Raw genomic sequence first — 18610 nt, forward strand, 5'->3', positions numbered from 1 at the left:
TAATTTATTTAAGATGGAAAAAATCATAGGAATGCAGAACAACACCTTTGCCCATGACGACATAAGATTTAGTAATATTTTGATTGGCACATGAGAGCCTTTTTCTTTTTTTTTAAATCCAGGTACAATCAAGTGGGTATGCCTAGCCCCCCTCAGTCCCCCCACAGCTATATACCTGATTTATAACTTCAGTTATTTCTCTTTTATGTGCAGAATGGAAGTCTGAGTCCAGTCAACCCGTTTCATCTTCCGACTCAGGTAAAGCTCCACTTGTCTTAAGAGAGATTCTTCTAGACGGGGTATGAGAGCTGTTAATGTGTTTACATGTACAGGATAATTTGATGAAGGCAATAATTCGGGTGATGCATTTTTATGCACAGGAATAATCTGATGATGGGAAAGCTTTGGGTCTTCATGTGCCAGTCAGTAATTTCTTTGTTTAAGACATGATAGAACCCCACCATAGAAAAAGGATGTGACATGTTGATATTAAAAATTGTTATTTTTGTTTTTAAATCATTTATTTTTAGTTCCATATACATCAATCAGGCATATCATTATGACCACCTCCTTGTTTCTGCGCTCATTGTCCATTTTATCAGCTCCACTTACTATATAGGTGCACTTTGTAGTTCTACAGTTACAGACTGTAGTCCATCTGTTTCTCTGATACTTTGTTAGCCCCCTTTTACCCTGTTCTTCAGTGGTCAGGACCCCCATGGACCCTCACAGAGCAGGTACTATTTGGGTGGTGGATCATTCTCAGCACTGCAGTAACACTGATGTGGTGGTGGTGTGTTAGTGTGTGTTGCGCTGGTACGAGTGGATCAGACACAGCAGTGCTGCTGGAGTTTTAAACGCTGTGTCCACTCACTGTCCACTCTATTAGACACTCCTACCTTGTCAGTCCACCTTGTAGATGTAAAGTCAGGGACGATGGCTCATCTGCTGCTGCACAGTTTGTGTTGGTCATCCTCTAGTCCTTCATCAGTGGTCACAGGACGCTGCCCACAGGACGCTGTTGGCTGGATGTTTTTGGTTGGTGGACTATTCTCAGTCCAGCAGTGACACTGAAGTGTTTAAAAACTCCAGCAGCTCTGCTGTGTCTCATCCACTCAGACCAGCGCAACACATTCTAACACACCACCACCACGTCAGTGTTACTGCAGTGCTGAGAATGATCCACCACCCAAATAGTACCTGCTCTGTGAGGGTCCATGGGGGTCCTGACCACTGAAGAACAGGGTAAAAGTGGGCTAACAAAGTATCAGAGAAACAGATGGACTACAGTCTGTAACTGTAGAACTACAAAGTGCACCTATATAGTAAGTGGAGCTGATAAAATGGACAATGAGTGTAGAAACAAGGAAAGTCATAATGTTATGCCTGATTGGTGTATTACGTGATTTTAGATGTAGTGACGAATTTATGGTATTTATTGGGCACATATGCAACCTAATTATTGGACTAAAATCCAGATCTGTTTTCTGGAAATCCATGTTCAAGATCACAATTTGCTGTTTATAATACCAGTTAAATAGTCTGGCAGCTGCTGAAATCGAATAATGATCAAATTAGTGTGGATGTCAACACACTTCCTTAAAGCATTAATGGAATTATAGGAATACTTTAGATGTGGAAGTGTGTGTGTGTTCAGGTTAAACTCTCTTAGTAAGGATGTAACAGTACAGCATATTGTATCACACTGCATTATGTTGTATCGTTGAATTGTGACTAGCTTGTAAGTTTGTGACTGGTGTGTAAGTAATGTGGCAGAACGTGTGCCTAAATTTAATATGTTAAAGGGTCCATTTTCACTTTATTAGAGCATTTAATATTATAAAACTTCACTCTCGTATTGGATTAAATTCTGAATTTCGTGAATCGTCTACTTGTATTTACACGTTTTCTTTTTCCTTGCTAGAATGGAACTGCAAGCAAACCATGGAATCCTTTCTCTTCTGCTGAGGTAACATTGTGTTTGTTCAATTTAGTCAGACTTCATTCCAGAATTATGACAGTGAGTACTTATGGGTGTGATTTAGGTCATACATGGGTATGGCATAGTTTTAAACTGGCTCTGTCTCTCTGACTTTCAGAGCAAAGTTAATGGAGTCGGTGGCAGCTCAACCATTCCGAACCCCTTTTCCACTCAAAACAAAGTAAGCTGTGCTTTTCTGTGTGTTCTGTTGATAAAAGTTCAAAAATGAGAAGTTAAAGTGTGGCTAATCATGATTTTGTCTTGTAGGACTCCACCGTAAGTGCTGTTGGTAAAGAAAACACACAGCCAAATGTGAAGGATCTATTCTCAAGCAGTAGACAAAGGAATGGATGGGCTTGGCCTCCATCATCTTCTGCAGAAACACTTGAGCCGTCAAAGGGGGATTTTCTTCAAAATGACTGGGCTGTCTTCCCGCCCTCTGCTTCAAGCCAGGAAACTAAAGATGTGCAAGCCACGTCCACCAATCATGCATCTGATATATTCCAAGCCGCACCTCCTTCCTGGCTTTCAGACCTCCCTCAGACTAGACCGTCCAATCAGAAAGCAGATATTTTTCAACCTTTTGGAAGCGAAGAGGAAAACCCTGTCTCCTGGAGCATGGGGACCAGTGAGAGCAAAGACCTCACTGAGCCGTCCAACAGGAGGGATTATCTCTTGGAATACATACTGGCCAATCAAAAAAATGAGGATATCCAACCTTCTCCTTCTCCTACCATAGCGACTGATGGGCCAGATGCTTTCCAGAACACATTTAGGTTTTTCCCTCCTCCTGTCGCAAATGAAGACTTATTCCAAACCCCAGACATTTTCTCAGGCACTCCTACATCGGCATCAAACTTTCAATCCCCTTTGTCCAGTCTAGACAACAGAGTATTCCAGAGTACTCCATTTTATACAACCCCAACATCCATCAAGGCTGATATTAATGCGTTTGACCCATTATCTAATGATTACGTTGCGAATGATGATCCATTCAAGCCCCAGGAAAGCCAGTTTGACAAGCTGTTTGCCACCCCTGTTGGCACTAGTGATGGCATTGATGGCACTTTTACAGAGCTCAAAACTGGAACATTCGAGGACACGTCCCCAGTTATATCACCAGTAAATGGGCTGGTAAGAACATCTTTATGAGCTTCTTCATTACCAGTTTCACTCTGTCCCATACAGCGTTGTTTTTCCCAAAAATCAAACTTAAAATTTTATCTGTGGTTGATCAGCCAAGAACAGCCGTTGTTTACTTTAGTTTTCACTGTAGCTAAGCAAATCTTGCTAATATAAATAATAGAAGTTTATACCTGATTTGCATCATGGAAACTACATTCCTAAATCATCACACACTTGCTTCAAGCTGGTTTGAGATGGTAGGTAATCTCAGAGAGACTTGCTTATTTGGTTTGTTACACAGTATTTCATAGTGTTCTGTAAAACCGGACAAAATTCGGATTCCATTTTTTTAGAGATAATAGTCATAGGTGTGTCATACAGTGTCAAAAACAACATAAACAAGTGTGCTTCAGATTTTTTTATCAGCTCAACGTGGCTTGAGTCAAGTGTGTGATGGTTTAGACATGTTTGCATGAGCTATAAGTATCCATTACTTGTTAGCAGGGGTTGACATTGTCTGTTGACCCTAGCCAGAATACACATTCGGGCCACTAAAAATGGAGAGTCTGTGGCCCAACTCGCCCACTTTATTTTACCCCTGTAACAAACTACCAGGCCAGTTGAAGTTTCACATATTCACAAATAGCCAGCTTTAATAACAATTTTCAGTAGTTAAAAGCAAGGCTGCAGCTTTCAACACGATCCCAATAACAAACTTACAAAGCCTGCTGAATGTGGAGGTGGCTTAGAGAGATCGAATGATAAAATTCTTCAGTCTGGTTTACAGTATCGTGAAAACATAGATCCTTTCACGTCATTGCCTGGTTTGATAAAATGAAAAAAAATTGATTGGACATGAGGGACAAGTGGCACTGGTACTGAAACATGCTTGTTGAATACAGTGCATATCACTGCTGTCAGAACAAAACATTGTATCTCCAAAAAGGTAACTTTACAGCAGAAGGAAAAAATGTTCTTGACTTTTAATGTAAGTTAATGGAGAAGTTATTTTTGGTCCAGTCATCACAAAAGTTTGACACAACATAAAGAGCAACTGACTTTTTCATATTATGTAAAAAATGAAAAACAACAAAAATGGAGATGTCCCGACAGCGAGGATGTATGATAGGCATGTTTCTATAATACTGGCCACAGGATTTATTGTCTTGGTCGCTGTGTGGCCAGTGCACATTTTTATATCTGTTCACCCTTGCTTATTAACTTTTAGTTTCATAACTCCAGCTCATAAATATTATGGCTGATGGGGAAATTCTTTCTTTTTGATTTGTGGTGGAACCGTTGTTCTGAAGAATAGAGCATTAATTGTAAGATGTTTGCATGTTGTAGATGTTCAAAAGACGTCCTCCCAAACCAACACCCCGCAGGGTTCATAAGAATTCTAATCAGGTAAGCAAAAGATGCTGTTGATGCTTTTTATAATTGTATGTTTACTCAATACTAACAGTCTTCCTCTTCATTTCCTTTCAGGATGTGGACGATCATTCTTCTTCCAAGCCTGCTGTTGTCCCTCCCACATCCACACTAGCTCATTTTGATACTCCTCAGATTCCCCTAATATCCACCCAGGCTCCTCCCATGTTCACTCCTGCTCCTCATCCTCCTGTCTTACAGGCCAGAACCAGCATTCAGGTGATTTGCCTTTATTGAGTCTCTCTTTCTTCTTAGAATGACTGTTTAGACACTCTTAACCTGTATTTTTTGTTATGCTTCGGTGTGACAGAACAAAACACAGGCTGAAGAGGAAAATGACAATCAAGTCTACGAGGACATTCTTCTCATTGGTCAGGTGTGTTAGTTGGTTTGCATAGGGAAAAGGTTAAATTGTACTTCATTGTATATGCACAGATACATTTGCTGAGGCTTGACGGGGGTGTGTGTGTGTGTGTATTTTACAGGAGAGATGTGTAGAGGACTGGCCAGAGGACAGCCCCCAGCTTTCTCCCGACTGGAAGCCGGTATGTAACTGACTATACACTGAGTGACCACTTTTCTTGTTAACATAAGCAGCAAATCCTATGGCTGCCACAGAATATGTAAACATATTCAGTAGACTTCTTGTTTGACCAGACTTTAGAATGGGAAAGATGTGAGCTGTGATTTTGAAGGTGCTTCTATTATTTCAGACATGATTTTCATGCATTACTGTCCATAGAGTTTACACAGAATGTTGCAATAAGCAAAAAGCCTGTCGATGAGAGAGATCAACAAGTAAGGCTGGAAAAATGAAAAATAATTAGTCATCAGTAATATTGATTGTGGTGAAAAAAAGCGATATGTTGTTCACTGAACAAAAACACACGAACAAAAATATGAACATTATGGAGCATAAAATACACACTTATTCCCTACATGTTGCAGTGCACTACGGGAAGAGTAGGAGGCTTCTGTTGTCTTAAGTGCAACATAAAAGAAGAGATGGTTTGCAGCAGTGCTGTGATTGGAGTAATACTTCATAGATTAATCAAATAACTATTACCACATACAGCTTTCCACTCTAGTCAGTTAAAAACGGGAAGACTTGATCACAATGAGTGGCTTTTGTGATCACCAAAACAAAACTCCACCTGATTTGGTGAATCTCAGTTTATAAAACAGAAAGAGCACGAATCCGATAATGGTTGGGTGTTTTCTTGGGTCAGGTTGGGACACGTTTTGCTTTTTTCACAATTTCTGCCTAATTCAGTCAAGATTTAATGAAGAAAATCAATTAGAGTGATCTGATGTGAAATGGTGCCTTGTAGTGATACTTCCCAACCTGATTTCTTTACAGTGGTGATGATGGGAACCAAGAGGGCGTGATGTCAAATCTCACATACAAAGAATATAAAAAAATGTGCTATTTTCCTTGCAGCACCCTGCATGTATATTAAAATGAATTCAGTTAAAATTTAGGGATGCAATTCTCCAGACAGAAGTATTTCATATCGAATCACTTTAACATCTTTGCAGAACTTTTGCTGACCTTGCTCCGGTTTCCTCCCACAGTCCAAAGACATGCAGCCGGGCCAATTGGACATGCTAAATTGCCCCTAGGTGTGAGCGAGTGTGTGAATGTATATGTCTGTCTGTCTGCCCTGCGATGGACTGGCGACCTGTCCAGGGTGTATGCCCACGTCTACGCCTTATTAAAATAGATACTTCCACCTTGAAAATACACCATCACCATTATACTTTAAGCTGATTTTACAAACATGAATGAGTGGCCTACACGTTGTGCAAGTCTAAATCTAGTAGTGTGCCTTTGGGACGAGGTGGAATGTATACTTACAGTATGAATGAATGGCTGACAGAACTGCATAATGCTTCCAAAATCAATAACACATGTTTTCAACACCTTCATGATGCTTTGCTGTGAAGAATTCAGCATTCAGGAAACAAAAAATGGACCTTCAAAGTAACACAAATAGGCCTATCAGTCTAATACAGTGTCCACTAGGTGTATATTGTAATCATTTCCAGTTCTACATTTGTGTTGCGCATTTCTTAGTTTTTATTTCATGTTTATGCTGTATTTGTTCATCAGGCTGGAAGGTTAAGACTGAGGAGGGACTCTTTGAGGGTGAGCCACTGATAAATAACATTCAGGACGTTTATTTTATAAATAAATAATTTGATATTCTTTTGGGTTTCTAGGCAGTGTTTGTTCCTTGTGTCTTTATTAAGGAAAGCATATCACGCTTTTAATGTGTACTGTTCTCCTTAGATTGCTGCAGAATCTGAGGCAGCCCTGACTTTAGAGACTCTTGGGAAGAAACACGGCAAAGGGGTATGTCTATTCTATGATATATCTTGTAATATACTTAATATTTCTGTGATTCAGTTTTCATTTGCTATTCGGTATCATTTTAGAAACTGAGCAAGAAGTTGAGGTCCTCATTCTTATCTAGAAGAGGCTCGAAGGTAAATGCGTCAGACACACTTTTTTGATTTTAAGTTTTTAAAAAGGTATTTGAAACAGCTGAATATGAAACAGTATGATGATGTTGGGTTTCAGGATAAGTTTGGAGACGACCTGAAAGCGGCACAGACAGCAACGCTCGGCCGAGAGTCAAAGGTATTTGCGGCAATTTTTGTTTGATTGATTGCTGTTTGTTCACCACTGTCTGTCTCAGCATTGTCAACAATCTACCATAATCAATCATGCATTTCTTTGTGCTTTGTTGACTAGGAGAAAACCTCTGATGGCATGAATGGTGGCTATGGAGGGACCCTGCCTTGGGGAACAAAGGTGATAGAACAAACTCATTTGTACACTGCAAGCAAAATTATCTTATATCTTGTCAGTACATCTAATATTTCTCATTTTTAGAATGTTTTATGCTTAATATAAGATTTAACTTGTTTTTACTTAATATACCAATATAGTATGATAATTTGACTCAAAGTAAGTTAAAAAACTCTAGAAATTAGTTAATCTTGTAATAAACTTACAACAGTCTTAAAATGAGAAAAACTAGATATTTTGACTAGATTTTAAACAATTTCACTTGCCAAGATATAATTTTTTTGCAGTGTGAAAAAAAAAATAATAAAAAAAACAAACAAAAAAAAACCAGATGTCTGTCTGTCTGTCGTTGTTGTTGGTAAGTGTTTTTGTTCATTTTGGCTCTTAGTTCCCTGATGGTGCGTCAGATGAAGTTTTCTCATCTGATCAAGATGAACACGGTGCAGCAGTGGCCAACAAACCTGTGAAGGTTTGGCTCGTTCACAATCAGTCCACTTAACACTTTGATGCACATTTTATTTTGCATGGATTAACGAAAGTATTCTCTTCTTTGTTCACAGCAGAAGAAAAGAATAAAAGTAGTCGTTCCTCAGTTACGTTACCGAACATCATCCAAGGTAAAAGTTCATTATACATTTATATTATGTGTGCATTATTGGAATGAATGTCGAAACGATGAACCCACACACATGTTTGCATTGTTTTGTTTCTTATTTGACCAGATCAAGTCCACTAGTGACGTTCCTGATAATGGATTAGGCCATTCCACCATCCTGCAAGCTTCCAAGGTTTGTACCATGTGGAGTGGACAGATTTAATGATTCTGTGAACCGTGCAGTGTTAAAGTAAGGGTTCACCAGGCTTCCTTGTATTTCACTATTTTACTATTTACTATATTTACTGTTTAATATAAACTAAGAAGATTTTAATTGTCTTACTGTAATATAAAAATAGTTCTGCAATGTTTTGTGTCATTATGTCATTATAGAGTTTATAAGATTTAAGAGCTAATATACTCATCCTTTCTGTAGGGCATGTTTGAAGATGACCTAAAAAAGATGAATGACCTCCCATTTATAGAGGAATCAATGGTATTGTCTATCTAACTTGCTATCTTGGATTCTTGGATGTATTTTTGTCTTAGGTATTTGTATTTATTGTTCAAATGATAACGATTTAAGTTGTTGGTATTTGTTGTTGTTTATGGTCTCTCTTTATTTGGTCTATTTTGACATGCGCAAGTGTTCAGTGTTCTAGAATTGCTAAAAATACCTATGATACACAGCACATTACCCATATATACTGTGTATTGTGACATAATTTCTCACAATAGTGATAATATATCATCATGCTGCCCAGCCCTACACTGAATTCCCCATGGAATTTATTGTTTGCGCCGCAGCAAAAATGGCCAAACAGGCGGAATGTCTTCAAGTGCAAAACAATATCCTTGGATCTTTGGCAAAAAACGTACATGAAGTGGTAACATTGTGCCTGGCTACTTTCCATTTTTGTGTAGGTTACAAAAATGTCGGTTTACTTTCCATTTTTGGAAAAGTTAGTGTACCGTGAGCGCTTTATCGCTTCATTCAGGAGCTGAAACTTTGAGTGCTGCCACATATAGTTTGGATGTCTATAACCTTATTTGAGCTAGTTTTTGAGACTAATCATAACAAAGCAGAGGGTAAACTTCTTGACATTGCTCAAAAAGTTTTGTTGGCTTGGTTGTTGTCATACGGCATAAGATGCATCCATGATTGGTTGATGAGTTCATGTCGGTGGCGAAAGTTAAAAAAAAAAAATTGAACGAAGATGGAATAAAATAATGTCACATTTTCTCCATCTGAAAAATCAAGTTCAACTCAGTTATACAGATGCTTGAATTAATTTGTTGTTATTCTTGTGATGTATTCATCTGTGTTCATCTATCAACAATGTAGCATCTGATGTTCAAGAAAAGCTGAAAGGAAAAGCTAATTGTTTGTGGGTTTTGTTTTGTTTTTGTAGGAAGACCAATTTGTGAGAACCGATGCTGAAAAGAGTCACTCCTCTGCAGACTTCTTGGTACTTAACTGTCATAGAGTAACAGACTTGATGTTGCTTAAGTAGGGCTGGATATCGTTAAAAGGTTTTCAGTGCTAATACTGATACCTTGAACTTTAATAACAATTTTCAAACAGTACTTTTATTTTATTCAGTACCGTCAATATTGGAAAAAATACCAAACCAAAAATGAGCAGCTTAGAGCAGAAATGAGTGTGAGGTGCTGGAAATGGGTATATTTACTGACTGCAGGAGGTTATAAACTAAAAAAAGAGATGATGTTAATAACAGGTAAACAGAATGTAATTTAACAGTCTGGACTTTGGAACTGGCAAGCTAATTGGCCTTAGGACTACTACACAGAATCTTTTAATCTCTGTAGTAGTGAAGTAATTCAGCCGGTATCAAAAAGGTATTGAACTTCCACGCCCAGCTGTATGCTTAAGTATTCTTCTGTTTATGTTTTGAATTTTGCTCTATACAAAATTACTGTAATTTGCATTTAGCTTTGCAACTTGTTTTCTCCAGGATTCATTTAGGACTCTAAATGAGGAGGAGGGGGCAACTGGGTACACCCCTTCATGGGAGTCAAAGGTGTTGTTGTTGTTGTTGTTGTTCTTCTTCTTCTTCTTCTTCTTGTTCTTCTTCTTCTTCTTTTTCTTCTTCTTCTTCTTCTTCTTCTTCTTGTTCTTGTTCTTCTTCTTTTTCTTCTTCAACCACCTGAGGTCTGTCTCACAAAGAATTTCTTGCTTATTAAAGCTAACTTGCTTAATTCAGTCTAACGCTGGATTTTCCATCTCATGATGGTGGATCACTTTATGATCATGACAATTTATGTTGCTTGCCTAGCCTGGTCCAGAGCAGGTTCAGTTTTGGACTTCAAAAAATATATATAATTGTGACCAATCAGTGACCTCCGGCCCATTTTGGTTCACTTTTTTTTTTTTTCGCTTTTGTGTCATCAGTCACTTAAAAAACATCCTTACGCAGTAGGACTGAAAGATTAATCATTTTTATATCAAAATCGTGATTTAAGAAAATGCAGTTTTCAAATCACAAGAACTGCATTTTTTTTTAATTGGGGAAATTTAACCTAGTAACACAGAGTTGTATACTGCCTGTAGAGTTAGACCAATCAGAGACGATCAAACCTCCATGTGTTGTGACATCACAACCGTAACTGGCTTTGTGGCACTCTACATTAAGGGGTCAAGGCTCAAGCCAGAAAAAGTGGATATTCTGGTCTTTTTGGTACTTACAAAAAAAAAAAGTCAGGAACCATGTCTTAAGTTAATTGTGCTTCGTTAGAGCGCCCCCTTGACAAATGTGTTTAGTCATAAAATCTTAATTTAGCTGCCAGTTTACTGATTATAGGTGTTTTGTTTTGATGTTCAGGCAGGTTACCAAGATGAGCCTTTCTCTCCGAGTGGTGCCGAGCAGTTCACACCTTTAGACAACACTGGAAAACAACCAGAAATGCAGGACTGTCGACCTGTAAGTTGCTCGTGCCATTTTTTTGTCTATGTATTGTACGTGCCCACTGTGAATTACAGATGCATTTGTGCTTGTTTTTACAGAAGAAACCTGTTAAATTAAGAATTCCCCGGCTGCCTCGGAAAGAATCGAAGGTAAACATTAACACTGTTTCTGTTAGTAATGCGCAAAGTCATTGTAAGTCAGGCACACTCATATAAATGTGATTTACCTTTAGAGCGCACCAGATGACGTCCCACAGAAGGGTGCAGATCTGTTTAAAGCCAGTGACGTTAACGGCTCTGAACTGAATGGACATGAGGATTATAATGAGGTATTTTTACTCAATTATTCCTTTTATGTTTAATTCCTGATTTGATTAGATTTCCACATTTTTACTTGATTTCCATGTATTCACTTTCTCGTAGCTGAAAAAGCCACCTATTCTGAGGGTTCCACCACTACCTCGCAGAGATTCAAAGGTTAGGTGCTGTTGTATTTTTTTATTATATTTTATTATATATGTATAGTATTAATTTATTTTTTGTACTCCTTTGTTTTTGGAAGATCAGAAATTCAGAATCTGAAATGTGGTTCTGCTGGTGAACATATTTGTGATGTTTAGGGTCTACAGGATTCAGAAACCCCAGAAAAAGGAGAAGATCTGTTCAAAGCAGGAGACGATGAAGATGCTGAGAACTGGATGGAGGAGTACAGTCCGGTATTTCTCCACTTCCATTTCCGTTCCCCATATTGATCAGTCTGTTGCATAAGGGTAGGCGATGTGACAAATCACAATACTGATATAGTTTGTCACATTGCCCACCCTTAACTGTTACTCATCCCTCAGTCATTCGATTATGTAATGAAAGTCTTTTTCTATTGTTTTTAGGACGCCAAGCCTCATAATAATTCACATACGGCAAGCAGAGAAACAAAGGTAATGGTGTTTGCGTAGGTGTGCATACGCTATACGTCCGAAGTATGAAGACACCTGCTGAAGTGAAGGTTATTAACAGGAAGTTTGGCCCTCTTTGCTGCAGTAACAGCCTCTACTCTTCTGGGAAGGCTTTACAATAGATGTTGGAATTTGATTGAGTGCTGGATGGCTTTATACCCCTCTAGCTGATGTTTGGCGTTTGACATGGTGACCTTAGGCCAGGGGTCAGCAACCCAAATGTTAAGAATAGCCATTTTATCCTTTCAGCAAAAATCACGCCACCTTGTGAGCCACAACATTTTATGTCCATTTTACCATCTTGGCTAATGTACTAGTACAGGCTAACAAATATAAATGAAAATACAGACTTACTTTGCTCTGCTTTAAGCTTTAGCTCAGCTTTTCTCACATCTCCAGCAGGAAAAGTTTCCAAAAGTGGAATAGTTTCTTGTAAAATATCTCTCAACTTTGTTTTTTACAAGGCTGAAGCTGATCATTCAACACAGTTTAACAATAAATGGTCTTAAATGCTGGAGTTAACGTAGAACTGCTAATTCACCCTTAAACCCTAAAAGGTTGGTGCGCAGACTGTGGGTCACCATAGCAACGCAGACAGCAGTCTAGCCCAGCTAGCAGCTAACAAAAAGGCAAAGAGAGAGATTTAAGACGAACGTTGATCATTTGTAGACAAATGGACTGTGTTTATAAATCACTCCAGCTGGTTTCCTGATACGTTTACTCTGCAGTGAGCAACTGAAAAACACTAAAAAGTCACAAAACTGATGTCAGCTTCTCATCAAATTTTCCCATTCCACCTTAAATCGTGCTGAACAAGAAGCTGGTAAATGAGAAGCTTCAGCCTTGTAAAAAAACAAAGGAGGAGGATTATTTTACTTTTACCTTAAAACCTATCTCTGCTATGGAGCTGCGACAGGGCAGTAAAAGAGCCGCATGTTGCCGACTCCTGCCTTAGGTTAATGTGTATCTGCTCCAAAGCGTCCCATTCTACTGGCAGAGCTTTTCTTTGAAGGTTGTGCAAGCTCTGTGTGTCCATTGAACATCTGTGTCAGCAGTGTGTACCCTAAAGTTAATTAATTCACTAATTAGAAGGGGTGTCTGGATACTTTTGGATGTGTAGTGTATCTGCCTGCATTTTGCTTGTGTCCTCATTTTTGTAAGTCATGTTTCAGTGCTTAAAATGTCACTCTTGACTGTTCAAATCACTTTGTACTTTTTCCCCTTAAGGCTAAAGGTGAAGCATACTTTCCTGAAGACTTTGATCCCCCAGGTGCTACCTCCAGTGACTTCTACCTTTCAGAGGCAGCTAAGGTATCCACACAACCTTTAGCTACACATAGGTCAGTCACCCACAACAGCATTCTCGATTATCACAGATCTGGTGGTGAGGAATGTGGCTCGTCATTTGCCGACACCAGTGCTGCCCGTTAGTACAGTAGGCTTAGATTACAGGAACTGTCATTATTGCAGCTGTCAAATGTCTACATTTGCTTTTGCTTATCTAGAGAACCTGCACGGTTGCTTGCAAGGGCATGTGAGTTAGCCAACTATGAGATGCCTTTTGACTCACTAACATGCGCTCAAACCAGTTCCGCATGTTTAGAGCCGAGCCAAGTTTCACCATGTGAGAGAAGCAGATCCCCACCCCAGTGATTTCTGATTCAGAGGCAGTGTTGACTCTGCTTTCTGTTTTTCTTTCACAGTTCAAGATGAATATGTCGGTGTGATTTGTTGACTTAAGTACTGTTCAGACAGGATTAGTCTAACATGGGGAGGTGTGGTGATGTAGTTATTAGCGGAGAATCTCTGATTTTAATCCCGTTTGAATCCGTCCTGTCAGTCATTTTTTTTACAGATTTAATGCATCTGCTTCTGTAACGACTACAGGGGCTTCTGGATGCACCAGTATGGTAGCTGTGGGCTGATGCCGATATCTGATCTGTTTTATGCACACATCTATTGATGACGATAGGTAAACATTTAGAAAATGGAGAAATTGGGACTGCATCTGCCTGGATTAGAATTACGGAAAAGTATAACATTGAACACATAAATAAAATGCAGACATTTTAGCACTGTAGCCTAATGTGAAATATCAGTCAGATGAAAGTAAATTGGAAATTTGGCAAATCTTTTGACTTATAACCAACCATCAACAAGCCTTAACCGGCAGGCATAAAATCAAAGATGGAACCTATCCGAATATCCATTATAAAACAGATATTTGCAGCTCTGAAATCTGACTGACTGAGCCATACTCAAAGCCTTTGTGAAATGCATGATATGCACACGAACATGAGCACATCCGTCAACTTGATTCTGTATTAAAGCGAAGTGTTTCTTGTATGGATTGCAAAGTGATCTTGTATGGATCGCATCAGCGTGTATGTGTAGCTGATGGAAGTGAAACATACTCTATGTAAGAACCTGGCTCTGTTTAAACTGAGGGACTCGCAACTAATATGTTTATGATCATAGCTGCACGCATTATATTTTGTAGGCCTGTCTAGCAGGAGCAATTGGCTATTGCGCCCACATATTTACAATATAAAAATTTGGTGACCTTGAATGATTGCAGTATTCAAATAGAAACTGGAAATGAAATAAAATTAAACGAACTTTTTAAGCAATAGCATTAGCAGCAAACAAATATTTTTATTTTTATTTTTTTGTTTTTGGTTTATTTATTTTTTATTTATTTTTATTTGTTGGTTAACTAGTTAAACATTTACATCCTTACTGTTTTTAATCGTCACAGTGTGAACTCCCCAGCTTCCAATGACCCATTGCTTTCACTAAAGGTGGTTGGAGAGGACACGAAAATTGCGCTTTCTGATCTCTGTAATTCATCCACAGATGTGTGTATGGTGCAAAGGTTCTATTCTTTCTTTGTTCTTTCTCTCGCAGGCTGAATGGATGTCCTCACAGATGGACGTGAGGCGCACAAGAGGACCAGAAGAAGAAGAGAGATTGGAGGGTGTGGAGGAGGAGGAAGAAGAAGGGGTCAGTTCTTTTCCTGCCACACATTGCATACAAACACAATATCTCATTTAACAAAACTAGACTTTCTATTGGCCTTTATATGAGGTCCACTTAAGTTGCACGTTCACATATTTGTATAATTATGATTATTCAAAGATTTGACCCTGTATAGTTCTATAGTTGTAAATATCACACCTGCATTGTCATTGAAAATGGAAAGTAGCACAAAAAAGGCCATGGTTTGTGTTTTACAGATTAAAATGTATGTACTGTATGTATGTCCACACTCATTGAGTGCTGTGTTTCTTCATTGGTTCATTGGTTCATTGCAGGACACTGACAGTCTGATGGAGTGGTGGAACACAGTGGAATGTAAGCTCTCTGTGGAATCTTGATGAGCTTTCTCCCATAAATGCTTTAACTTGTACGCGTAAACAGGAAACATACACACTACCTTGTTGTTTTTTTGTTTTTCAGTGTGGGATGAGCTACCATCAGATGAGGAAATCACCCTTAAAGAGGATGAAACTATGTAAGACTTTTCCTCCTGCAGTTCTGTGCATCTTAAATGGTGTGATCAGCAGAGTCTGCTACTGAATGCCTATGCAAAAAGTGGTTATTTTAATCTAAGAGTGTCCTTTAGTAGTGTGTTTATGTTGATATGTACAGTACTGTGCAAACATCAGAGACTACCCTTCATTTAATTTTCAGTCCAAATGGCCTTTAAGTACAAGTTATTCATTTTTCAGGTGATGTTTTTAAGATTAGATAATCCACTTGCATACGAAAGAGGGAAAGTTAAAAGAAAATGAGTGGGGAAAAAACAATTTTCAAATTTGGAGCTAACTACAGAGAAAATGTGCCTCCTAACAGCCACCTGGAAGAGCTGGTCGACACCAAAACTGCCCCCATCAGATAAACAGCACTTGAAGCTTTCATCTTTGAGAGAGAGGAGAAAATCAAGCTGCTTCTGAAAACATCCACAGGTGTTTCTGTCCATCCTTCCACTGTGAGAAGACGACTCAGCGCTGTGGGTCTGAAAGGATGTGTAGCTGTCAAGAAGAACCTCACTGAGAAAAGAAACTCAAGCTAGTGAAATCTTTCAAAATATCTTTTTTGCACTAATGGGTGTAAATGTCAAAGTATCTGAGTGCATGGAACCCAAATTGCTGATGAATCCAAATGCCCACATGTATAATTTGATGCATTTTAGCCGTTGCAATTTGAAACCAACTGAAACAAAAAAAAAGTGCAATCTCACAAAACCTGTCGTGGCAGATAAAGTAGTCTCTCTCTTTGTGTCTAATCCTCTTGCGCCCTCTTTTCCAGATCTTTCACTGAGATTGCTGGGAAGGTCCACCGTGGGCTCCGTGTCTTCTATAAAGTTTTCACAGAGCAAGCCGAATTTCTCTACCAGCACGTGCTGTTCCTCTACGCCCTCGCTGATGACCTCAGCAACTTCCACCGCCGTGCTAAGATTGCTAACATCACAGGTGGCACTACAACAGCTGTGGGTGGCGTGGCAGCCATCGCCGGACTGGCTTTAGCCCCTGTTACATTCGGGGCTTCGCTCATTGTATCAGTGGTTGGCCTAGGGGTGGCCACAGCGGGAGGAATCACGGCAGCTTCGGCTGCCATCTCAGACAACGTCCATGACATGAACGTAAATTCTTTGTTCATTCATTTTTATCTAATAAAGCTATTAAAGCTTTTGATGAAGGAGCTGCTTCTGCCTTTTTTTGCAATCTGCTTATCTCCCTTAATAACACGCTGTAGCTGCATGCATTGGATGGGTAAAGATGATCTAACAAAGAGAAAAAAATTAATTTGTGTCACAGACCAACATTTTGAGAAAGTAAACAACTGCATATGAATGTACTTTACCTTTTGATGCATTTCAGCTACCTTTTATTGTCATTCCGATAGAAATCAATAATAAGCCCTTTGTGATCTGAATTGTTCTGAATGCGCTCGCTGAAAAACTCGCAGTGCTTTGAACATTACAAGCAGCATGGCAAATATAAATAACACAATAAATATTGTTTATTTTATTGTGTTTCTAAACATGCAGCAAAAAACTGTAGATTCTCTAAAATTTTGACGTTTTTGTTTGCCGTATTTCCCTCCTCTTATACAGGGAGATTCACTCGAAAGAGGCCTCAAATATTCTGTTGTCACTACCGTTAGGATAAAGCATTCTGTACCAAAAAAATACGCTACATATGTTGTATTACATATGTGTAATTGTTTGCATTACATGCGATGCTGGAAGTGATCTCCATTCTCTGCCAGACACATGTAGGGGTACGGGGGTATGCACTCGGACGTTGCAAAACATTGTGAGGAGCACATTGCACAATGTTTCATTCAGATTGATGTGTCCTAGCAAGAGTTATTCCAGAATATTCGGTGCCTCTTTCGAGTGAATCTCCCTGTATTAATAAGTTAATAAAGTTAGGAGGAAAATAATATAAAATAAAAACAGTCCAAGTGTAGTGTTTACTATCTGTACATTCAGAAGTATGTGGAAAAACGGTGTCTGTGCTAAGATGACCTCCTGCCAGGAGTGATATTTTTCTTTGCCAATAAAACTAATTATGATTACTCATCTTTTTTTCCCACTGTTTGTCCCTCTCTGCCAGGACCGTAAGAAGATCGAGATCATCGTGCAGGACTATGAGACTCGTTTGACAGAAATGCAGCGCTGCCTTCGGTTCGTTGCGGAGGGGATCCGTCGACTACGCTGCCACCCTCTGCTCCGGAGGAACAACTACTATGCCGGCGACTGGGAGGTACGACGAGCGCTACAGACCATTAGCCTGGTCAGCGAACCTGTGGAGCGAGCGGAGGAGATAGTGGACACAGCCATGGCAGCCTTGAACAGCGTGTGTAAAGGCATGGATAAGTACTTCACCAAGGACTCGAGGGAGCTGAAGAAGGGATGCAAGAAGGAAGTGACGATGCGAGTGCAGATGCTGGCCAAGCAACTGCATGATGGCTTGGTGCAGCTGAACTCCATTAGAGAGCAGTTACTGGATGCAACTGGGCATGTTTAGAATTGTTGGGTCAGGCTTTGGTTGACAACCATGTGGACGTTTCAGTGGTGATGCCAGTGATGTCCGAAAGGAGTAGAACTGGTCCAAATACGGATCAGCTGTTGCTTCGGAGTGTCTGGTTTTGCATGCGACTATCCAAGACAGGCCACATCCCACAAAACATCTTAAAAGGATGACACTAAAACGAATGCTCACTTGGTGTCAAGGTTCAGTCGGTATAGAAAAATAATATGATTTTAATATACACCAGCGTCCAAAAGTCTGAAATCACTTTTTATATTAATGTTTGCTTTTTTTAATATAAAATAGCAAAAAAAATGCAGGTTTAAATACACATTTTGATGTATTTAGATGTAATATTTCAAATATTTTGGCTAAATAATAGAATAAATAATATACTGTAATTATCTATTAATTTATACTCTACTTTTTTGTCAAGTTATCTGCCTCAAGATGTGATTATTTTTTAAACATGTGAGGGATATTAACTTCATGCAGTTATTTTAGAATCAACTACAGCTTTGTTTATCATCCTAAACACATCTAAAACTTCTACAGCTTTTTGTAATTGTATTAAATTGTGAGGTTGCTCAGGCCTGTCATATTAGAATCATTCTATGTATTTATCGGCCACCGTATTGATTTTATATTATTGAAAACGTTCTAATTGGTCCAGTTTCTGGGGTCCGTATTAAGCCTAGGTTCATGGGAAACCCCATTGGCAGTGCATTTTAGTCTAAGACTAT

The 18610-nt window shown here is 39.1% G+C and overlaps 1 protein-coding gene across 2 annotated transcripts; it reads left to right on the forward strand.

Moving 5' to 3' along the window:
* Nucleotides 1-2779: 2779 nt before the first annotated feature.
* si:cabz01007807.1 lies at nt 2780-18178 on the forward strand. Of its 2 annotated transcripts, none has more exons than XM_036583327.1 (28): nt 2780-3115; nt 4454-4513; nt 4595-4756; nt 4848-4913; nt 5023-5082; nt 6651-6686; nt 6831-6893; nt 6977-7027; nt 7122-7181; nt 7296-7355; nt 7741-7821; nt 7913-7969; nt 8075-8140; nt 8384-8443; nt 9360-9416; nt 9924-9989; nt 10791-10889; nt 10973-11023; nt 11107-11202; nt 11297-11350; nt 11494-11589; nt 11761-11808; nt 13054-13137; nt 14734-14829; nt 15141-15180; nt 15286-15340; nt 16138-16471; nt 17451-18178. In XM_036583327.1, exons 2-28 carry the CDS (start codon nt 4454-4456, stop codon nt 17862-17864), a joined length of 2472 nt encoding a protein of 823 aa, XP_036439220.1. In that variant the 5' UTR covers nt 2780-3115; the 3' UTR covers nt 17865-18178. The 2 variants fall into 2 exon arrangements, with proteins under 2 accessions (XP_036439220.1, XP_036439221.1); XM_036583328.1 differs by having other exon boundaries at nt 7916-7969.
* Nucleotides 18179-18610: the final 432 nt, after the last annotated feature.

The sequence above is a fragment of the Colossoma macropomum genome, unplaced genomic scaffold, assembly GCF_904425465.1.
Source record: "Colossoma macropomum unplaced genomic scaffold, Colossoma_macropomum, whole genome shotgun sequence".
Taxonomy (NCBI): domain Eukaryota; kingdom Metazoa; phylum Chordata; class Actinopteri; order Characiformes; family Serrasalmidae; genus Colossoma; species Colossoma macropomum.

Bases quoted from the DNA above. Each gene is read 5' to 3' on its own strand.
- si:cabz01007807.1 (XM_036583327.1), top strand. From the start codon at position 4,454: ATGTTCAAAAGACGTCCTCCCAAACCAACACCCCGCAGGGTTCATAAG. The intron at 4,914-5,022 runs GTGTGTTAGTTG...TGTATTTTACAG, and splicing joins ACATTCTTCTCATTGGTCAG to GAGAGATGTGTAGAGGACTG. The intron at 7,356-7,740 runs GTGATAGAACAA...TTTGGCTCTTAG, and splicing joins CCCTGCCTTGGGGAACAAAG to TTCCCTGATGGTGCGTCAGA.